Source organism: Xenopus laevis, chromosome 5L, assembly GCF_017654675.1.
Source record: "Xenopus laevis strain J_2021 chromosome 5L, Xenopus_laevis_v10.1, whole genome shotgun sequence".
NCBI lineage: Eukaryota > Metazoa > Chordata > Amphibia > Anura > Pipidae > Xenopus > Xenopus laevis.
Window position 1 is genome coordinate 28356011 of NC_054379.1, and position 19766 is coordinate 28375776.

General features: G+C 37.3%; 1 protein-coding gene across 4 annotated transcripts in view; it reads right to left on the reverse strand.

Moving 5' to 3' along the window:
• The window catches only part of LOC108716574 (kinesin-like protein KIF16B), a 163066-nt gene that overhangs the window by 102270 nt on the left and 41030 nt on the right, over positions 1–19766 (reverse strand). For all 4 annotated transcript variants that reach the window (XM_018262802.2, XM_041562627.1, XM_041562626.1 and 1 more), the window contains exons 10-12: positions 18286–18461; positions 6604–6669; positions 6173–6232 (exon numbers count right to left, since the gene is read on the reverse strand). In XM_018262802.2, the coding sequence (XP_018118291.1) occupies positions 6173–6232; positions 6604–6669; positions 18286–18461 (302 nt within the window). The remainder of the gene's footprint in view (positions 1–6172; positions 6233–6603; positions 6670–18285; positions 18462–19766) is intronic.

Genomic DNA, 19766 nt, shown 5'->3' on the forward strand with positions numbered 1-19766 from the left:
AGATTTATTAAGGGTTGAATAGTAAATTCGAATTTTCAAAAAAAATTACTGGTGTCAAAATTCAAACACATTCGAATTTTAATCCCCCCCTATTCAAATGTAAATTCGGATGTGAGATTTATCACACCTCGACCATGCAAACAATCCTAATCCGAATATTCGCCACCTAAAACCTGCCGAATTCATGTACAAATGAATGGCAGAAAGTCCATTGAGCCATTTGGAGATGTTAATAGCCTTCAAGTTTTTTTTTTTATTTCTGGAGCAAAACTCGATTTGTATGAATCAAATACGATCTGAATTTTCGGGTCAGAACTATTAGATTGAATACTAGACATTCTAATTCTTTCTTAAATAACCTCCCAGTCGAATCACGAGTATATTCGAGTTAAAAAAAAATTCACATAAATTCAAAATTTAACCTTTGATAAATGGGCCTCTAAGAGTACAATTGCTTAGTATATACAAAGTATGAGGATGCTCCAGCCCTAATAACAGATTTCCAATTGCTAAAATTCAAATTCATGCGGTTAATTATTGTGCGCCCTTAATACTCATATACGATCACCCAATTAATCCAAAGGTTCGGGTGCCCATGCCTCAAACTTCTCGTCTGAAAACCCCCAGTTTAGCAACGGTTTACAACTTCTCATTTTTATGGGTCACTCACTTTTTTATGGGAGACCAGCCAATCTTTCAAAGAATGAACGCACACTCTACGGAGTTCCAGACAGCGGTGAGGATTAAAAACAGCTTTATTTCATCGACAAATTCCCTGATTAAAAACAGCTTTATTTCATCAACAAATTTCCTGTCAGGGAATTTGTTGATGAAAAGAAGCTGTTTCTAATACTCACCACTATCTGGAAGTCAGTAGAGTATGTGTTCATTTTTTGGAAGATTAACACTAAGGGGGTTATTTATCAGTCCTGAATTTATCTCTATATTTTCTGAAAAAAATCAGACTAAATCCGCATAGATGTTTTCGGCTTTTTTATTAATACACTTTCCTGAAAATTTTGTTTGTGGGCAAAACCCAAAAAAAGGGAAAAATCAGATTTTCAAGATTTTTTTGGATTTTTCATCCGTTTTTTTAAGATTTTTTCCAATTTTTCATCTGATTTTATTGGGATTTTTCACCCGAAAACTCAGATTTCTGGAGTATTGCACGAAACCCAGGCGCACATCAAAAAATCATTGGGACTTCTCCTATTGACTTATATGCAACCTCGACAGGTCTGAGATGCTGGATTTTCTGATTCGGACTTTTCCATCTTCAGGGTTTAAAAAATTGTGACTTTTTTTAGTCCAATTTTATATTAAAAAAATGCAGAATTTTTCGTGATTTTTGCATTGGGAGTTATGTAAATAACCCTGTTAAAGTAATCAACAATCATATAAAAACGTATAAGGCGTGAAAAATATGAATCAGTCATTGCATCAGGCTCAATGTAACTGTGTCGGAAAGCAACAGCACTGGAAATCTGGGGGGGGGGGAAACGCTACCCTGTGGGTAACTGTGGGTAAAAACCATGGCAATTGCACTCAAAAATGCTCTGTCATTGCACTTGCGGACGTAAATGACCCATAATGTCTCACATTAAGGGGCCGATTCACAAAGGGTCGAATATCGAGGGTTAATTAACCCTCGATATTCGACTGGGAATTAAAATCCTTCGACTTAGGAAAGCCTATGGGGACCTTCCCCATAGGCTAACGTTGGGTTCGGTAGCTTTTAGATGGCGAACTAGGGGGTCGAAGTTTTTTTTTAAAGAGACAGTACTTCGACTATCGAATGGTCGAATAGTCGAATGATTTTTAGTAGTAGTAGTCGTAGTCGAAGGTCGTAGTAGCCCATTCGATGGTCGAAGTAGCCCAAAAAACACTTCGAAATTCGAAGTTTTTTTTACTTTGAATCCTTCACTCGAATATAGTGAATCGGCCCCTAAATTTCTTTAAAGGAGAAGGAAAGCTAGCAAAGCAGTTTATTGCCAATAGATCAGCCACAATAGTGCAAGCTACAACGGTATTTATTATGTAGAATGCTTTACCATATGGGAGTAAACAGCTCTAGAAGCTCTGGCAGCTGCCGTATTTTCTTGGTGTGACATCACTTCCTGACTGAGTTTCCCTGCTCACTCATAGCTCTGAGCTCAGATTACAGCAGGGAAGGAAGGAGTGGGGTGGGGAGAGGAGTAAACTGAGCATGCTCAAGCCCTGCCCTGGAGGTTTATGCTGAAAACAGGAAGTCTGATACAGAAGCCCATGTGTACACAATAGAAGGAAAGAAATGTGGTGTTTCTTTTGACAGAGGGTTCAGAGCAGCATTATTTTGAGGGTTTACTGGTGTATTTATATAGACCTCTCAGATAAAACATACTTCATTTTAGCCTTTTCTTCTCCTTTAAAGATAATGAAAATCATGGTGGATACAAACTAAATCAGCACTCCCAGAGTCCCCCATAGTTAGGTTACAGTGGTAATGGAATGGTTTAGTGGGGTATGAATGTCATGGTATGAATGTCATGGATACAAACTAAATCAGCACTCCCAGAGTCCCCCATAGTTAGGTTACAGTGGTAATGGAATGGTTTAGTGGGGTATGAATGTCATGGTATGAATGTCATGGACCTTTGTGGTTGCCCTTCCTACAAGTGTGCCTAAAGCTAATCACAGGGACAAAATAGTCATAATCTGGGCAGTATATTGTCACGGGAGAGTAAAGTGATGAGTCAAACATGGGCGAAGAAGATTTCTTGGCCCAGTTGGGACTACAGGTGCAAAATAAAATAAACACGAGACCAAATAGTCACTAGGAAACGATCTTACTGCCTTTAAAAGAGCTATTATGGTAAAATAAATGAACGATAAATCATATTTCAAAAAGCATTTATTTGCCCTTTAATTCAAAACTGCTTGGTATTTGTAACATATGTCGAGAAAATAAGTCTCATCAGAATGTTTCTCAATTTCCTATGCAAATGTACTATGAACTTGGTAGGCATACTTCATAATAAATCATTTTTTTTATCTCTCTCCAAGCAGTCGTTTATAAAATGCTGAACCTTCGTAAATAGAGCCATAAATTTTTCAGGATGCCGGGGAACCAATAATGTTTGCTCAAACTGAGAAATATTTAATTAAGCATTTAGAAAGTTTCATCTTCAGTATCTACTCGAGAGATTTACCCTGTATGTGCCAAAGAGGTCTCCAACGTGCAGCGTGGCCATTGGGGTTATTAATAAATATCGTATTGAAACAACATGAAAGAACATATTGTCTCTTAAAGTGCTGTTTAATTTTATTTGTATGAAAATCAGCTTCTTAATAAGCATATTTCTATACATTTTTAATAAGCATTAAATCTGAAGTACTGCTTGGGCTAGTGATGCATGACAAGCTTTGCACAGGCTCTAAAGAAAGGGGGCCTGCTAGGGCTATGATTTATGTTAAAGGAGAACTAAATCTTAACTAAAGAAGTAGCTAGAAATGTTGTACATTATGTTTTGTGCTTCTGTACCAGCCCAAAGCAACCACAGCCCTTTAGCAGTAAATATATGTGTCTCCAAAGATGCCCCAGTAGCTCCCCATCTTCTTTTCTGCTGATTCACTTCACATGCTCTGTGCTGCTGTCACTTACTGAGCTTAGTGACCCACTCACAATATACAGTACACAGAATAGAAATGTCACAATATAAGGCTGATTAGTAATTAATACAGATAATTACTACATGGCAGCACAGAAACCAGTGTAATTAGCATCAGAATTTAATAATCAGCCCTGTAGCATCAGCTTATATTACAGACCAACCTCATTTTCTGCTGGATAATTAGTGACGACCCCTAAGCTTAGCTTCTCAACAGCTGCTCAGAGCCCACTGAGCATGTGAGTGTCACAGACACTTTCCAAGATGGTGACTCCCTGTGACAAGTTTGAAGTCCTGGATCATTGCTGCTATTGACAAACTGAAACTTTAGGCAGGTGCAATAAGTTCAGTATATAAAATTTGGAATTTTTAGCCATATTAATTTTTAGGGTTTCGTTCCCTTTTAAGACGGCAATCCAAGACATCCGACGTATGGAATACCTGGAAGCTCTGCACCGCTATCAACTGTCAAACTTTAATAAAGTATGGACACTATGGGACTCATTGCACCCCTCAACTAACTCGAGACCTTTCACCCAACATAAGCACCCCTCCCCCCAGAATAATGGCATGGACTAAAGGCATACAGATATTCACCATTTGTGGTTATTTCAAAGTTTTACTTTTAACCTTTTTTTTTTTTTTTTTACATATTACATGAATAGTTATATCATTCACAAAGCCTATTACTTTCTCTACAGTGCAAGATGCCTAACAATAGATAAGACTACATCATGCTGTCTATCACAGCTCACCAGAAAACACAGAGATGTTTGTCATGTGCAAAACTGTATACTTCTGCTCCCCCCTGAACATATAGGGGCAGATTTATCAAGGGTCGAATTTTGAATAAAAAAAAACCTACCGAAAATTATTAAAAAAAATTGGGGTTTTTCTTTCGGGTGAATAGGCCATTTTCATAACATCATATTCGGTTTGAAGTTTTTTTTTTAAAAAAATTCAATTTTTAAAAGTCCACCAATTGACTCCAAATAGGTTCTAGGAGGTCCCCCATTAGCTAAAACAGCAACTCGGCAGAAATTAGATGGCGAATGGTAGAAGTTGAATTTTTAAAGAGACAGTACATTTTTCGATATTTATATTTTTTTTTTCAAATTCGAATCAAATTTGGACTATTCCCTAGTCGAAGTACATAAAAAAAATAGCTCGAAATTCGATTTTTTTTTTTTTATTAGAATTTTCACTTTGACCCTTGATAACTCTGCCCCATAATGTGAATGCATGTACCATGTGACATAAAAAAATTCAAATAAGAGTTAAAAAAAAAAAATATCAATATTTGTGGTTATTATTTGAAAAATATAAGCTGCATGATAGAGAACTGATCTTTTCAGGAAACTTTTTTTTCTGCTATTCTGTTGCCAAGCATCCAACTATTAGTGGCTTCTTACTGTCTAACTACTGTATGATGCATTGCTCTGTAATGTTAATAATTGCAATTTTGCATTTGTGGCTCCTACTTTATATAACAGGGTCAAACTGCAGCACCCTTTTTCTGGCAGCAACACTGGGCATCTGGTTGTGATGCTAGGCTTGAGGGCGATGCAAAGACTTAAAGGGGACCCATCACCCAAAAAAAATATTCAAAATCCTATTTTATCACATTAGTCAAGCAAAATGAACTTTAATTACACTATATAAATTATTTGAATCTTGCTTCCTTCAGTCTGGGAATTCAGAATTATAACAAGCAGGCAGGAGCCATTTTGTGGAGACTGTTATTAAGACAAGCTCAGAATCTTGTTTGTGCATCAGAATGGGGGACCTGATGTCCATCCCCATGCACTGGCTACATAATTAAATGGTTAAGAGAAAGAGGGAATGTGTGGAGAGTAGTGACAATATATGATTGACAGCCGAGATTTTTAAATGAGCTTACAACAGCTATGAATGCTTTAATAAAAATAGAAATTGGATTTCATGTTTAATTTGAAAAGGACTTTTATTCTGCAGATTTTTGAGTCTGGGTGACTGGTCCACTTTAAGCACCAAAAAAAAAGTTTATTGGGTCTTTGCAGCTCCCTCAAGTCCAGGGTTAAGGTACCCAGTTATATAGCCTGGGAGGAAGTGGAGCTGGAATCTGCCCCTAGTATGTAACCGGCAACAGGGACTTGGGAAGGATAGAATTTCCCTTTAAACTAAACAAACATCACCAGGAAAACATTAAAAATACAGGTATGGGACCTGTTATCCAAAATGATCAGGACCTGGGGTTTTACAGTTTTGGATCTTCATACCTTAAGTTTACTAGAAAATCATGTAAACATTAAATAAACCCAATAGGCTGGTTTTGCTTCCAATAAGAATTAGTTATATCTTAGTTGGGATCAAGTAAGAAGTACTTCTTTATTAATAGAGAAAAAGGAAATCGATTTTTTTAAAAATTGGATTATTTGAATAAAATGGAGCCTATAGGAACTTTCTGGATAACGGGTTTCCGGATAACAGATCTCATGCCTCCAGCAGAGACTTCAACACAAATAACAGCAGCAGTAGATTCTTACTTTGAGTATGTTTTGAGTCTCGTTCCATTTGTTGGTCCACTCCTTAGTCAATTCTTCTACCTAAAAAAAAAATATGTAAATGTAAGTGTTTTGTTATGCCTCCATTAATGCAAAACCACATTAACCAAATCCATTTAAAAATATTCTAGTCCCTTCTAGGAAAACGAATGCATATTTATGAGGCTGGTAATTTTGCGTGAGAAACACTTGCATCCTATATGTTTATGTTCATATAACGTTATTTTTTATGCATATATTAAATATATATTTATGAAACCATCAGTAAGAATAAAGAACAATAACAGTCAGCGCCCAATTAGGTGTTCATTTTTTACTGGCGCTGCCAATCATAAAACTCTGGATACGTTTAAATAAATTATCCGCAGGATGCCGTAAAAGATGAATATAAAAGACAAACGGATGACACTTACACGGGCTTCATTTTGCTGGAGTTTCTCTTCCATGCTCAAGGCTGTGGGAGAATCCAAAAGTGCAATCTACAAGGAAGGAAGGTGAAAAAAAGTTAAGAAATCTAATAAAACCCTTCAATGTGAAGTTTAAGTCATGGGATCTGTTATCCAGAAAGCTCCAAATTACGGAAAGGCCATTTCCCATAAAGACAATTTTATCCAAATAATCAAAATTTTAAAAGTATTCCCTTTCGCTTTGTAATAATAAAACAGTACCTAGTACTTGATCCAAACTAACGTACAATAAGGGTTTTTGTTTTTTTTACTAAACCTCAAATTTATCTGGTCGGGCTTTTAGGGGCAAATACTAGAATTTTTTGTGGGAAAAAGTCAATGGGAGAGGCACCTATTTCAAATTGAAATTTTCATGGTCTGCGCTGGGTTTAGGCCGAAAATCTGACTTTTTCAGGCCAAAAATTAATTCGAGCGATTGGGGAAAAAAGCCAGGAAAATACGAGTGATTTGTGCTTTTGCACGATTTTAGAGTTTTTACGTGATCCATTTAATTTGGTTACTTTATTAATAAATAAGGTCAAGTCAAGCATGGGAGTTTGGTCATGGTTTTCTTAATAAAATATGAGATACATAACCCCCTTAATCCTTAATGAAGGCAAAACCAACCCATTGGGTTTATTTAGGGGCAGATTTATCAAGACTGGAATTTATTCCTCAGTAATCCACCAATTGACTTGAATAGTCACACTCTTCAACAGACACATGGGGGCACATTTACTTTGCTCGACTGAAGGAATAGAATAAAAAAAACCTCGAATTTCGAATGGTTTTTTTTGGCTACTTCGACCATCGACTTCGAATCGAACTAAAAATCGTTAGAATATTCGAACATTCGATAGTCGATGTACTGTCTCTTTAAAAAAACTTCCATGCCCTACTTCGCCACCTAAAACCTACCGAGGTGCAATGTTAGCCTATGGGGAAGGTCCCCATAGGCTTTCCAATGTTTTTCTGGTCGTAGAAAACTCGTTTGATCGATGGATTAAAATCCTTCGAATAGTTCATTTCGAAAGATTTAATCGATCAAACGATTTTTCGTTCGATCAAACTAATTGCGGTAAATCCTTCGATTTCGATATTCAAAGTCGAAGGATTTACATTCGGCAGTCGAATATTGAGGGTTAATTAACCCTCGATATTCGACCATATGTAAATCTACCCCATGGAGTAGCCATCTCCACAGCAGTATCATATAGCATAAGGAACTCTCTGGAGAGTCTTCAAAACTGTGATAAATGTAGTTTTTATTGACGCACTACATGTTTCGGACCCAACTGGTCCTTCCTCTGGTGCAGATTTATGAAGGGTCGAATTTCGAATTCACAAAACTTCGAAATTTCAATTCAAAAAGACCAACCGAAATTAAATCAAAGGTTTTTTTTTTTGCTGAATAAGTCTGTTTTCGGTCGAATTCAAATCGTACGAATTAAAGTTATAGCCCATTCGATCAAATTCAAATCTAATTTTTTTCTCAAAAAAAAACTTTGATTTCTCAAAGTCCACCAATTGACTCCAAATAGGTTCTAAGAGGTCCCCCATAGTTTAAGACAGCAATTCAGCAGGTTTTAGATGGCTAATGGTCGAAGTCGAATTTTTAAAGAGACCGTACATGATAAATTTCGATATTCAACGTTTTATTCAAATTCAAATCCAATTTGGACTAGTCTCTAGTCGAAGTAAACAAATAAATAGTTTGAGATTTTTTTTTTCATTAGAATTTTCCCTTCGACCTTTGATAAATATGGCCCTTAATGTTTAAATGATTTTTTTAGTAGACTTAAGGTACAGTGATCCAAATTACGGAAAGATCCGTCATCCAGAAAATCCCAGGTCCTGAGCATTCTGAATAACAAGTCCCTATCGTTAATATACTGTGTGTACAGAGGGTCTGAATACACAGACAGTATCTGATAAGAGAAATACATTTTTTGCATCTCATCTTGAAATTGTAATTACTGAAGAATTAAGGGAATTGGACTAGTAAAGGCAAAATTACACTGGACAGTTGTATCAAGTACCAGCTAGACAGTTAGGAGGTTATTTATCAAAGGTCGAGTTGTTTTTTACATGAAAAATTTGATTTTTCAAGAATTTTTTAAGTCAAAAATCGATTTTTCTGGTTAAAAAACTAAACATTTTTGAGATGTATTATACCCGAACCTAAAATAGATCCAATCTTAAATTCCCGACCTAAAATCTGTCAAGGTCACGTAGGAGTCAATGGCAGAGGTCCCTTGAACCATTTAAAGATGTTAATAGCCTTCATGATGTTCGAGTTTTTTTTTCGGTGGGGTTTGCTCAAAAACTCAATTAAAGCAATTCGAGTCTTTTTTTTTTTTTTTGCAAAAAACTTGATCAAGTCGTGTAATCGAGTTATTCACCCCGACTACACTGATTTGAGTTTTTTCTTAAATTAGAAACCATTCGAGTTGTGAGTTCATTTGAGGTCTAAAAAAAGATCAAAAGTTGATAAATAACCCCCTTGGTGTAATAAAGATACAGTGGAACCTCAATTTTACTTCCCCTGATTTTAAGTTGTTCCTAATTTTACATTGTTGTTTTGTGGTCCTACCTATATATTAGGCATAATAAATTTCCTTGATTTTACATAATCTATCATAGTCTCCTGAAAAGCGGCAAATCTCCCAAATATGTGTTTCCATTGGAAATAACTGAAATTATTGGCATTAAAATCAACATATTGCAAGGTCGCTCTAAGTTGCCTCTGGAAGAAAATTTGGCCAACTTCACATATTGGTTTTATCCCAGCAATTTCAGTTATTTCCAATGGAGACACATTTTCTGGAGATTTGTTGCCCACAGTGGCGCATAAACAATCGTGGTCGACAAATCGTCCCGTCTGCCACTGCCCTTAAAGGACATGCAAACCCCCCTCCACAAAAATGTAATCAGTGAACAGCCTCTATGAAATCTTTAGATAACTGCCACTCTGGTTGTTAAAAGGGTAACAGTGAGGCTGCAGCATCCACTAAATAACTTAGAATTCCTTCTCCTCCTCTAACCCACTCTGCCCCCTCCCTCAGGAATTTACTTTACCTGTTGGCTCATGAGCATGCTCAGTTCTTCTCAGCTCAGATTACTAAACACACCCTCCAGTGTAACAGCCAATGAAGAGATAGTATCGCTGGTTCTCATAGAAACTCTGCTCTAGCTGTCTGATGCTATTTTTTAGTCCTAACGACCTTTCCTGAGCTCAGCGTAACCATTACAGTGCTCAACCCCCAGCAGAACTTTTTATCAGAGTATGTTGTGCCTGTGTAAACCTGCATTCTGCATTGCATGTACTTTACAGCATACATGTCCTGTTAGCAGATGTCAATGTTACTGATGATGGATCAGAGGGAAAATGGCGGCCAGGTGAAAGCTGCTATTTGTTTTAGGAAAATGTGATGGTGCTGGCAAATGGGGGGTATATGCAGTACAAATAATGTGGCTTGGGTGGGCAAGATATGCCCAATTTATATACATGGTAGGACAAGTAGGCTTTAAATGTCCTTTAAGGACAAGGCAACCTCAAATACTGTAGATAAACTGTGAAAGTATTAGCCTATTTGCATTGAAGTCTGCATGGCTGATAATTCTTCCTAATCTTGCATGATTTCTCAGTAGCACAGTCTTGCCGGTTTACATTTCTTACTTGTACACAGTAAACTTCCCATAATGCAGCAGTCTAACATTAAGACCAAGACCGGTGATTCTGTGCAGATAATCCAAACTGGGATTTGCGCACGCGTACAAGCATACAATCCAAGCGCTGATGTCATTTGTCGGCCATCTTTGTGACATCGTATGGGGTAAAATGCTGTTCACGACTAAGGAAGTTGCAGAAGTTTAACTTGTCGCATTTCAAATAAAGTAAGACGTGTAAGGCAGTACAAACTTAGAGACTGTGGAAAGCTAAGGAGGAACAACTAATTGGTAACATACTGTTTAAAGGTTGCCTTGTCCTCTAAAAAAAAATCTGCAGACTTTTCCATTTTTGTAACTATTTAATGTTTACATCAATTTCTAGTAGACTTAAGGTATGAAAATCCTAATTATGGAAAGATCCCTTATCTAGAAATTCCCAGGCCTCAAGCATTCTGGATAACAGATCCCACACCCGTACAGATAAGTCTTGGCAAAAAAATAATAGTTATTTCAAAGAGTAGGCTGTTGATTTCCCTTTAACAGCACCGTACTGCTTATTACAGAACATCCTTCTTTTATCATCACAAACCCGTTATTTGCGATTTAGCACTGAGCCTGAAAGAGAACAGTTGATTACTGTTCAAAATATAATTAATCATCTCTTTAGGAAACTTCACAGTACATTTCACGTAAATAAACAAACAATGCGGCCAATTACATCGCTGCACCCTATGTTAAGTAAGCCATTTTTCATGAATTATAAGGATGCGGGCAGTCATTTTTTTTTTTTTGTTTGTTTTTAAAGCATCCTGTAATGATCATCACAATAAATAACAACACATTTCCTAAAGGGGAAGGAACACGGATATATATCTGGTGTATAAATGAAACAAATGTCTATATGAATGCTGAGGTTTGGGCTCCAGACAGAACTCCATTTTTAAAGGGTGGTGGGGATAACTTACTTTAAAGGAGAAGGAAAGGTTAAAACTAAGTAAGCCTTATCAGAAAGGTCCACCTCAATATACCAGTAAATCCTCAAATTAATGCTGCTCGGAGTCCCCGTCAAAAGAAACACTGCATTTCTTTCCTTCTATTGTGTACACATGAGCTTCTGTATCAGACTTCCTGCCTTCAGCTTAAACCTCATTGCCCTGGGCAAGAGCATGCTCAGTTTGTGCCTCTTTCCCTCCCACCTCCCTTCTCTACTGTAATCTGAGCCTAGAGCAGGGATAGACTCAGTCAGGAAGTGATGTCATACCATGTTAATACTGCAGCTCCTATCCTAAACAAACAGAGAGTTTCTAGAGCCTTTTACTCAGGTATGGTAAAGCATTCTACAGAATAAATATAGCATTCTAGCTTGCACTATTGCAGCTAATCTATTGGCAATAAAATGCCTCTGTAGCTTTCCTTCTCCTTTAATCTATTGATTTAGGGCTTTGTTGAGGCAGATTTTCTTTTCCTTCACACAGACTGGGACAAACTACAGACAGTTGTAAGTTCCAACCTGTATGCCTTTACTATGTGCCTGACTGTGTCTTATTGTTACGATCATATTACTTATTTAAACGACATATTAATGTGTAAACCCTCTATATTCGATAAACCTGAATATAAGGGGCAGATTTATCAAGAATCAAAGTAAAAATTCTAAGTTAAAAAAATCATATTTCAAGCTATTTTTGTGTACTTCGACTAGGGAATAGTCTTGTTAAAACTTCGACCATTTGCCCTCTAAAACCTGCTGAATTGCTGTTTTAGCCTATTGGGGGACCTCCTAGAACCCATTTGGAGTCAATTGGTGGACTGAAAAATCTAAGTTTTTTTTCTTGAAAATACTTTGAATCGTATTCGATCAAATTAGATTCAAAGTATTTTCAAGAAAAAAAAAACCGATCTTATTTCTATTCAAGCTAGAGTCCTGCGCGGAACCAATTTCTAAGATCCGGATATGACCCCGCAGCCCGCGACCCGAACCGCAACCCGCATATTTACCCACTTTGATCCGCTACCCGACCTGGACCCGCAACTGCCTTAACCGCACCCGACCCGCAACCAACCGACCACCATCAAACAGGAAGTGCTGGTGATGCAAACAGGAAGTGACCATCAAAAGTGAGTGGGACAGAAACTTTATAAGGAGTACAATATAGACAATATTACATAAGATAAGAAATTTAGATGAGACCCATCAACCCGACCCGTGGGTATACCTGAACCTGAAAATCCTCCCCACATTCCGCAGGGTGCCCACTTTTTTATCTGGTAACCCGCAGGCACCCGACCCGCTGCAGGACTCTAATGCGAACTATTTGAATACAGCCTATTCACCCGCAGAAAAAAAAAAAAAAACTCCCATTACTTCGAAATTTGACCCTTGATACATCTGCCCCTAAAACTCCAGATAACTGGGACCCATTTCTTGTTTATTTTGTAGCAATATACCACTACAAGAGCTGGGGCTCCTACAAAAAACATAGTTTTTTTTGGGGAGGGGGGATGCACAAAGAATATACACACAGTCACTTTGACTATATGTATGGTGTTTCCGTTTATTGCAAGTTTATTGCAAAGAAAGTCTGCGTTTCTTTTAATTGCTTTGATTGGCATTGTGGGATCCTCAAGTGGTTTTATTTCATTCTGCATTGCTTTAGATTACTTGGTTTTGCCCATAAAAAGGATTTTTGCAGAGATCCAAATTATGTAAAGATCCCTTATCCAGAAACTCCCAGGCCCCAAGCATTCTGGATAACAGATTCCATACCCATATAGGCAAAAAAGCCAATAGTTATTTCAGTTTGAATTTAAACAATGCATATTATTAGATATCATCATTCCCCTGACAATACAGGTATTGGACCTATTATCTAGAACGCTCGGGACCTGCGGCTTTCTGCACAATGGGTCTTTCCGTAATTTGGATCTTTGCACCTTGACTACATGAAAATTATGTAAACATTAAAAAAAAAACAATAAGCTGATTTTGCCTCCAATAAGTATTAATTATATCTTAGTTTGAATGAAATACAATGATCTGTTTTACTATTACAGTAATAAGGGAAATCATTTTTTAAACTTTAGATAATTTGCTTATAATGGAGTCTATGGGAGACGTCCTTTTCATAATTCTGAGCTTTCTGGATAACAGGTTTCTGGATAATGGATCCCATACCTGTAATACTCATAATAATTACTATTATTATTGGCAGGATTCAATATCCAGAAAACCGATATCCAGAAAGTTCTGAATTTACGGGAAGGCCATATGCACTTTATCCAAATTTCTAAAAATTATTCCTTTTTCTCTGAAATAATAAAACAGTACCTTGTACTTGATCCCTGAGATATAATTAATCCTTATTGGAGGCAACACCAGCCTATTGGGTTTATTTAATGTTTACATGATTTTCTAGTAGACTTAAGTTATGACGATCCAAATTATGGATGAGACCCCAGGTCCCAAGTATTTTGGATAACAGGTCCCACACCTGAACATATTTATAAACTGTCAACCTATTCCACAGCACTGTATAGTAATTATAAGACTAACATATAGATCAACATATAAAAATAACAAATCTGGGAGATAGTGAAAGTTTTAGGTTGATTTTCATACATTTCATAAAAACTACTCATTTTGAGTTTATATGTGCAGTTGTGTGTTTAAAAATGTAACATTTTATAGAGAATATGAAAAAAAAAATCCCTGTTCTCATCAATCAATCCTTCCATGTATTTTAACAAGATGCCCAATCCTGCTGAAGAAAAGCCATAGCACCAATACCAATATTCGAATTTCGAATTCATGTGATAATCATTTTTAACTCACATGAATTTGATTGTACTCAAAATTCTAATATTCGATTATTATAAAAATCAGACAGCTTAAACTTAGACAAATTTTATCAAGTTGAAAACTCGAATCAAATTCTATCAAACTCGACGTGAGTTGTAGGGGCCCATTCACTAAGCTCGAGTGAAGGAATAGAGGAAAATAGAGGAAAAATACTTCGAAATTTCGAATGGTTTTTTTGGCTACTTCCACCATCGAATTGGCTACTTCGACCTTCGACTACGACATTCGAATCGAACGATTCGAAGTAAAAATCGTTCGACTATTTGACTATTCGATAGTCGAAGTACTGTCTCTTTAAAAAAAAACTTCGACCCCCTAGTTCGCCACCTAAAACCTACCGAGGCCAATGTTAGCCTATGGGGAAGGCCCCTATAGGCTTTACAAGGTTTTTTTGATCGAAGGAATTTCGTTCGATCGATGGATTTAAATCGTTCGATTTCGATCGATTATTCCTTCGATCGTTCGATATTAACCCTCGATATTCGACCCTAGGTAAATGTGCCCCTTAATGTCAGGAAGGCTGCAAACATTTCCAAATTGCTCACTGGACCTCTTCCATTGACTTATACAGCAATTCAGGAGGTTTGAGATGGCGAATAGTCAAATTTGAATTCTTAAAGGGCCAGAGTATGATAAATCTCAAAAATCTAATTCGAATTTGTTTTTAAAGGACTCAAATCGAGTTTGGCTAATTCCCTAGTCGAATTTGACAGCACTGACCATAAAAAAAAAATAATCGAAAATTCTAATTTGAATTTTCAATTTGACCCTTAATAAATCTGCCCCCTAAAATCCAACACTGCCTATACCCCCCCCAAAAAACCCATATCTACAGTGAAGTGGTAGCAGTGTACAATGCTGGTACATATATGTCTTGTAAGCATGTTGTCTCTCTCTATGCATATATACCGTATATACTCGAGTATAAGCCGACCCGAGTATAAGCCGAGGTACCTAATTTTACCTACGAAAACTGGGAAAACTTATTGACTCTAGTATAAGCCTAGACACAACTACAGCCCTGTCTCCCAGCAGCGCACATTCTGCCAAAGCGATCCCCCCAGCGATCAACCGGACTTCTTTGCAAAGTTGAATGGTGAATTGCCAAACGGATTACTGTGTGCATTGTCCCACTACCATGTGCAGAGGGTGCTGTTTGATATTGCCATCACTGTTAATTTTTCGTATAACCAACAGAGGGCGCTGTGTGATATTGCAGTCACTGTTATTCTTTCATATAACCAACAGAGGGCGCTGTGTGATATTGCAGTCACTGTTAATCTTTCATACAACCAACAGATGGCACTGTGTGATATTGCAGTCACTGTTATTCTTTCATACAACCAACAGATGGCGCTGTGTGATATTGCAGTCACTGTTATTCTTTCACACAACCAACAGATGGCGCACTGTTATTCTTTCATATAACCAACAGAGGGCATTGTGGGATATTGCAGTCTCTCCCCAAGTGTTCTGTTGGTATAGGAATGATTAAAAGTGACTGCAATCTCAGCTGCTCGGGTCGGTTACCGCTGACCCGAGTATAAGCCGAGGTAGACTTTTTTAGCACATTTTGGATGCTGAAAAACTCGGCTTATACACAGGTATATACGGTAGTATTGTTCCATATAAGAGACTGTGCTTCTATACTTCCAGCTAATACTGTTAAAATGTCAGTTTTTTATTTTAATCCTTTATCTGTTCTGGCCCTTGCACCTGCAGAGTAGTCACAAATAACCACGTCAGCAATCTTTGACTTGATGGCTCTTCACAAACCAAATGACCTTTAATTATCAAGCTGTTAAACGCTATCTGAGGGAACATTTTGTTCTAGTTGTCAAATTACCTGAGCAATGTTGTCAAAGGCATAAGTACAGTCCATGTGCTAATCTTTTTACTATACGAATGCATTTAACTGCCAAGGAGGTTTAATAAATCTGCTTCACAAATGATTATTTTTTCTTAGATGTAATTATACAGTTAATGCTTTGTTTGTGAGTTCCTCAACCTAACATTTTAACTTCCTGGATGCAACCAACATTCTCATGCTAGGAGACACTGACAGATTTCACCTGTTCAAACTGGCGGATTCCAGCATGATTTGCAATGCACTACTGACAGATGGTTGAGTTGTTTGCACAAGGAAAGGCATCTTAGGTTAAGGAAGTACACTAATAAGCCATTTATATGGAAATCCCTAGGTCCGGATAAGAGATCCTATACCTGTTAAACCAGGAGTGCCCATACTTTACTGTTACGAGGTCTACTTTTTGTGATGATGTCCCATTATAATCTATATAGGGATGCACCGAATCCAGAATTCGGCTTTTTTCAGCAGGATTCAGATTCGAATCCTTCTGCCCGGCCGAACTGAAGCAAAACCATTCTATTGGATTTATTTAACGTTTACATGCTTTCTAACCTTAAGGTATGAAGATCCAAATTACAGAAAGATCTGTTATCCAGAAAACCCCAGGTCCAGAGCATTCTGGATAACCGGTCCCATACATGTAGATTGATGCAGAGAATGATATTCAGAGTGACATTCTTCATTTTTTATTATTTGTGTTTTTTAGTTATTTAGCTTTTTATTCAGCAGCTCTCCAGTCTGCAATTTCTGGTTGCAAGGCCCAAATTACTCTAGCAACCAGACATTGATTTGAATAAGAGACTGGAATATGAATAGGAGAGGCCTAAATAGAAAGATGAGTAATAAAAGGTAGCAATAACAATACATTTGTAGCCTTACAGAACATTTGTTTTTTAGATGGGGTCATTGATTTTATGGCAGGAGAAATTAGATAAATGAAACTTAGCTGGAAAGTGGGTCATAATGGGTGTCAGAACCATAATATGATAAGAAGCTACTGTCAGGCTTGTGATGTTTACTTAGACTGGCTCACTGGTAAAAGGCAGCTCACTTACAGTATAAGTTTACAGCAAGCTGCACCCTTATGGGTACTTATTTTTGTCTATGGGGCCCATTCACTAAGCTCGAGTGAAGGAATGGAGGAAAATAGAAGAAAAAAAATTCGATTTTCGAATGGTTTTTTTGGCTACTTCGTCCATCGAATTGGCTACTTCGACTACGACCTTCGAATCAAACGATTCAAACTAAAAATCGTTTGAATATTCGACTATTCGATAATCGAAGTACTGTCTCTTTAAAAATGTCTTCGACCCCCTAGTTTGCCACCTAAAACCTACCGAGGCCAATGTTAGCCTATGGGGAAGGTAACACTTTTCTGATTGAAGGATAATCCTTCGATCGACGGATTAAAATCCTTTGATCGTTCAATCGAACGAATTGCGCAAAATCCTTCGACTTCGATATTCGATATTCCCTCGATATTCGACCCTAAGTAAATGTGCCCCTATATGTATTAAAACCTCTAATAATTACGTTTTTTTGTTTTAAATGTTTAAAAAATGACAGATGCAGCCAAAACTGTATTGCATTATAGGGGTGGTTCACCTTCAGGTTAACTTTTAGTATGTTATAGAATGGCTAATTCTAAGCAAATTTTCAATTGGTCTTCATTATTATTATTATTTTTTTTTATAGTTTATGAATTATTTGCCTTCTTCTTCTGACTCTTTCTAGCTTTCAAAAAGGGGTCACTGACCCCATCTAAAAACAAATCCTCTATTGTTATTGCTACTTTTTATTACTCATCTTCCTGTTCCGAGCCTCCCCTATTAATATTCCATATTCTCATTCAAATCAATGCATGGTTGCTAGGGCAATTTGGACCATAGCATTCCGATTACTGACACTGCAAACTGGAGCTGCTGAATAAAAAGCTAAATAACTCGAAAAACACAAACAATAAAAAATGAAAACCAATTGCAAACGGTCTCTGAATATCGCTCCCTAAATCATACTAAAAGTTAACTCAAAGGTGAACAACCCCTTGGTTGTGGGTTTTCCGTCAACTGGGAATGAACAACAGGAAGGCTTATTAAGTGGCTTATTAGAGTCTTGTCACTTTCTTATTTCTCAAAGAGGCACGTGCTCCGTCTAACTCGAACAAGTGATAATGATCATATTAAGACCCTGAAATAGATGCCATTACTCAAAGAAAGTTAATTATAAGTTGAGAATTAAAAGCACTAACCTGATTCCCTTGAGCAAGCAGAGCTTTCAAGCGAGCTATTTCGGCTCGAAGCTCGCGAATTAGCTTGACGTTAGTATCCTCATTAATGGTGGGCTTGTTGATGATGTTTTTGGCTCGATTTGCATAGCGAAGTGTACTTAAGGTTTCTCCATAATTGATATCAGCAGGAGAAATAGCTGTGAAGAAAGAATTCAAAGACAAATTATTCAGTACCTCAGGCTTCAATGAGCAGGAACGTGGTTTGTAATTTAAAAGTCAAATAACTTATTTGAATGTGTAACCTAGAAACATAGAAAAGTTTGATGGGAGATAAGAACCCCACTGGCCTCTTTAGCCTGCCCTTTGCTTATCTGAACAGTTCAGCCTCTGTAGAAGTTTGACCTAATTTCACTCTCAAGATTGTCTTCTTTCTATTCAAGACATTATTGTTCCTCTACGGAATTCTCTCCAATAACTTCATTAAAGGGAAACAAAAACAAAATCTCTGAATGTGTGCTTTTATAATTATTAATATAATAAAATATACTATATCATTTGTGCATTTTATCACCTCTACTTAATTAGAGGCAGGTTTTATCAGTTCGGCACAGTTTTTTTTTTTTTTTTTAAATTCTCAAATTTAATAATTATCAAATTATTTCCACATTGGATTTATTCACAGATACAAACTTTTTTTGTTTAATGACACAGTCTGACTAAAGCAATCTTTGACCTCTATTCATGTGGCTGTGATGCCATTTGAGAGACACTGCACATTTGCACCACAAACTGCCAGTCACCTGCAATGACAGGCAGTTTCCATGTGAATGTATTAGTGATGCACCGAATCCAGGAATCGGTTCGGGATTCGGCCAGGATTCTGCCTTTTTCAGCAAGATTCTGCCGAATCCTTGTGCCTGGCCGAACCAAATCCAAATCCTAATTTGAATATGCAAATTAGGAGTGGGAAGGGAAATGGTGTGACTTTTTGTCACAAAACAAGGAAGGAAAAAAAAGTTTTTTCCACTTCGGATTTGGAATTCAGCCGATTCTTTCACAAAGGATTTGGGGATTCGGTGCATCCAGGATTCGGTTCGGGATTCGGTCTTTTTCAGCAGGATTCGGATTTGACTGAATCCTTGTGCCTGGCCAAACCGAATCCTAATTTGCATCTGTAAATTAGGGGCGGGTAGGGAAATCACGCGATTTTTCGTCACAAAAGAAGAATTTTTTCCACTTTTTCCTTTCCTGGTCCTAACCTAATTTGCATATGCAAATTAGGATTCGGATTGGTATTGGGCCGAATCTTTCACCAAGGATTCGGCCGAATCCCAAATAGTGGATTCGGTGCATCCCTAATTTTTAGGGATGCACCGAATCCACTTTTTTGGATACGGCCGTACCCCCAAATCCTTCACGAAAGATTCGGCTGAATACCGAACCCGAACCAAATTAGGGGTGGGAAGGGGAAAACATTTTTTACTTCCTTGTTTTCTGACAAA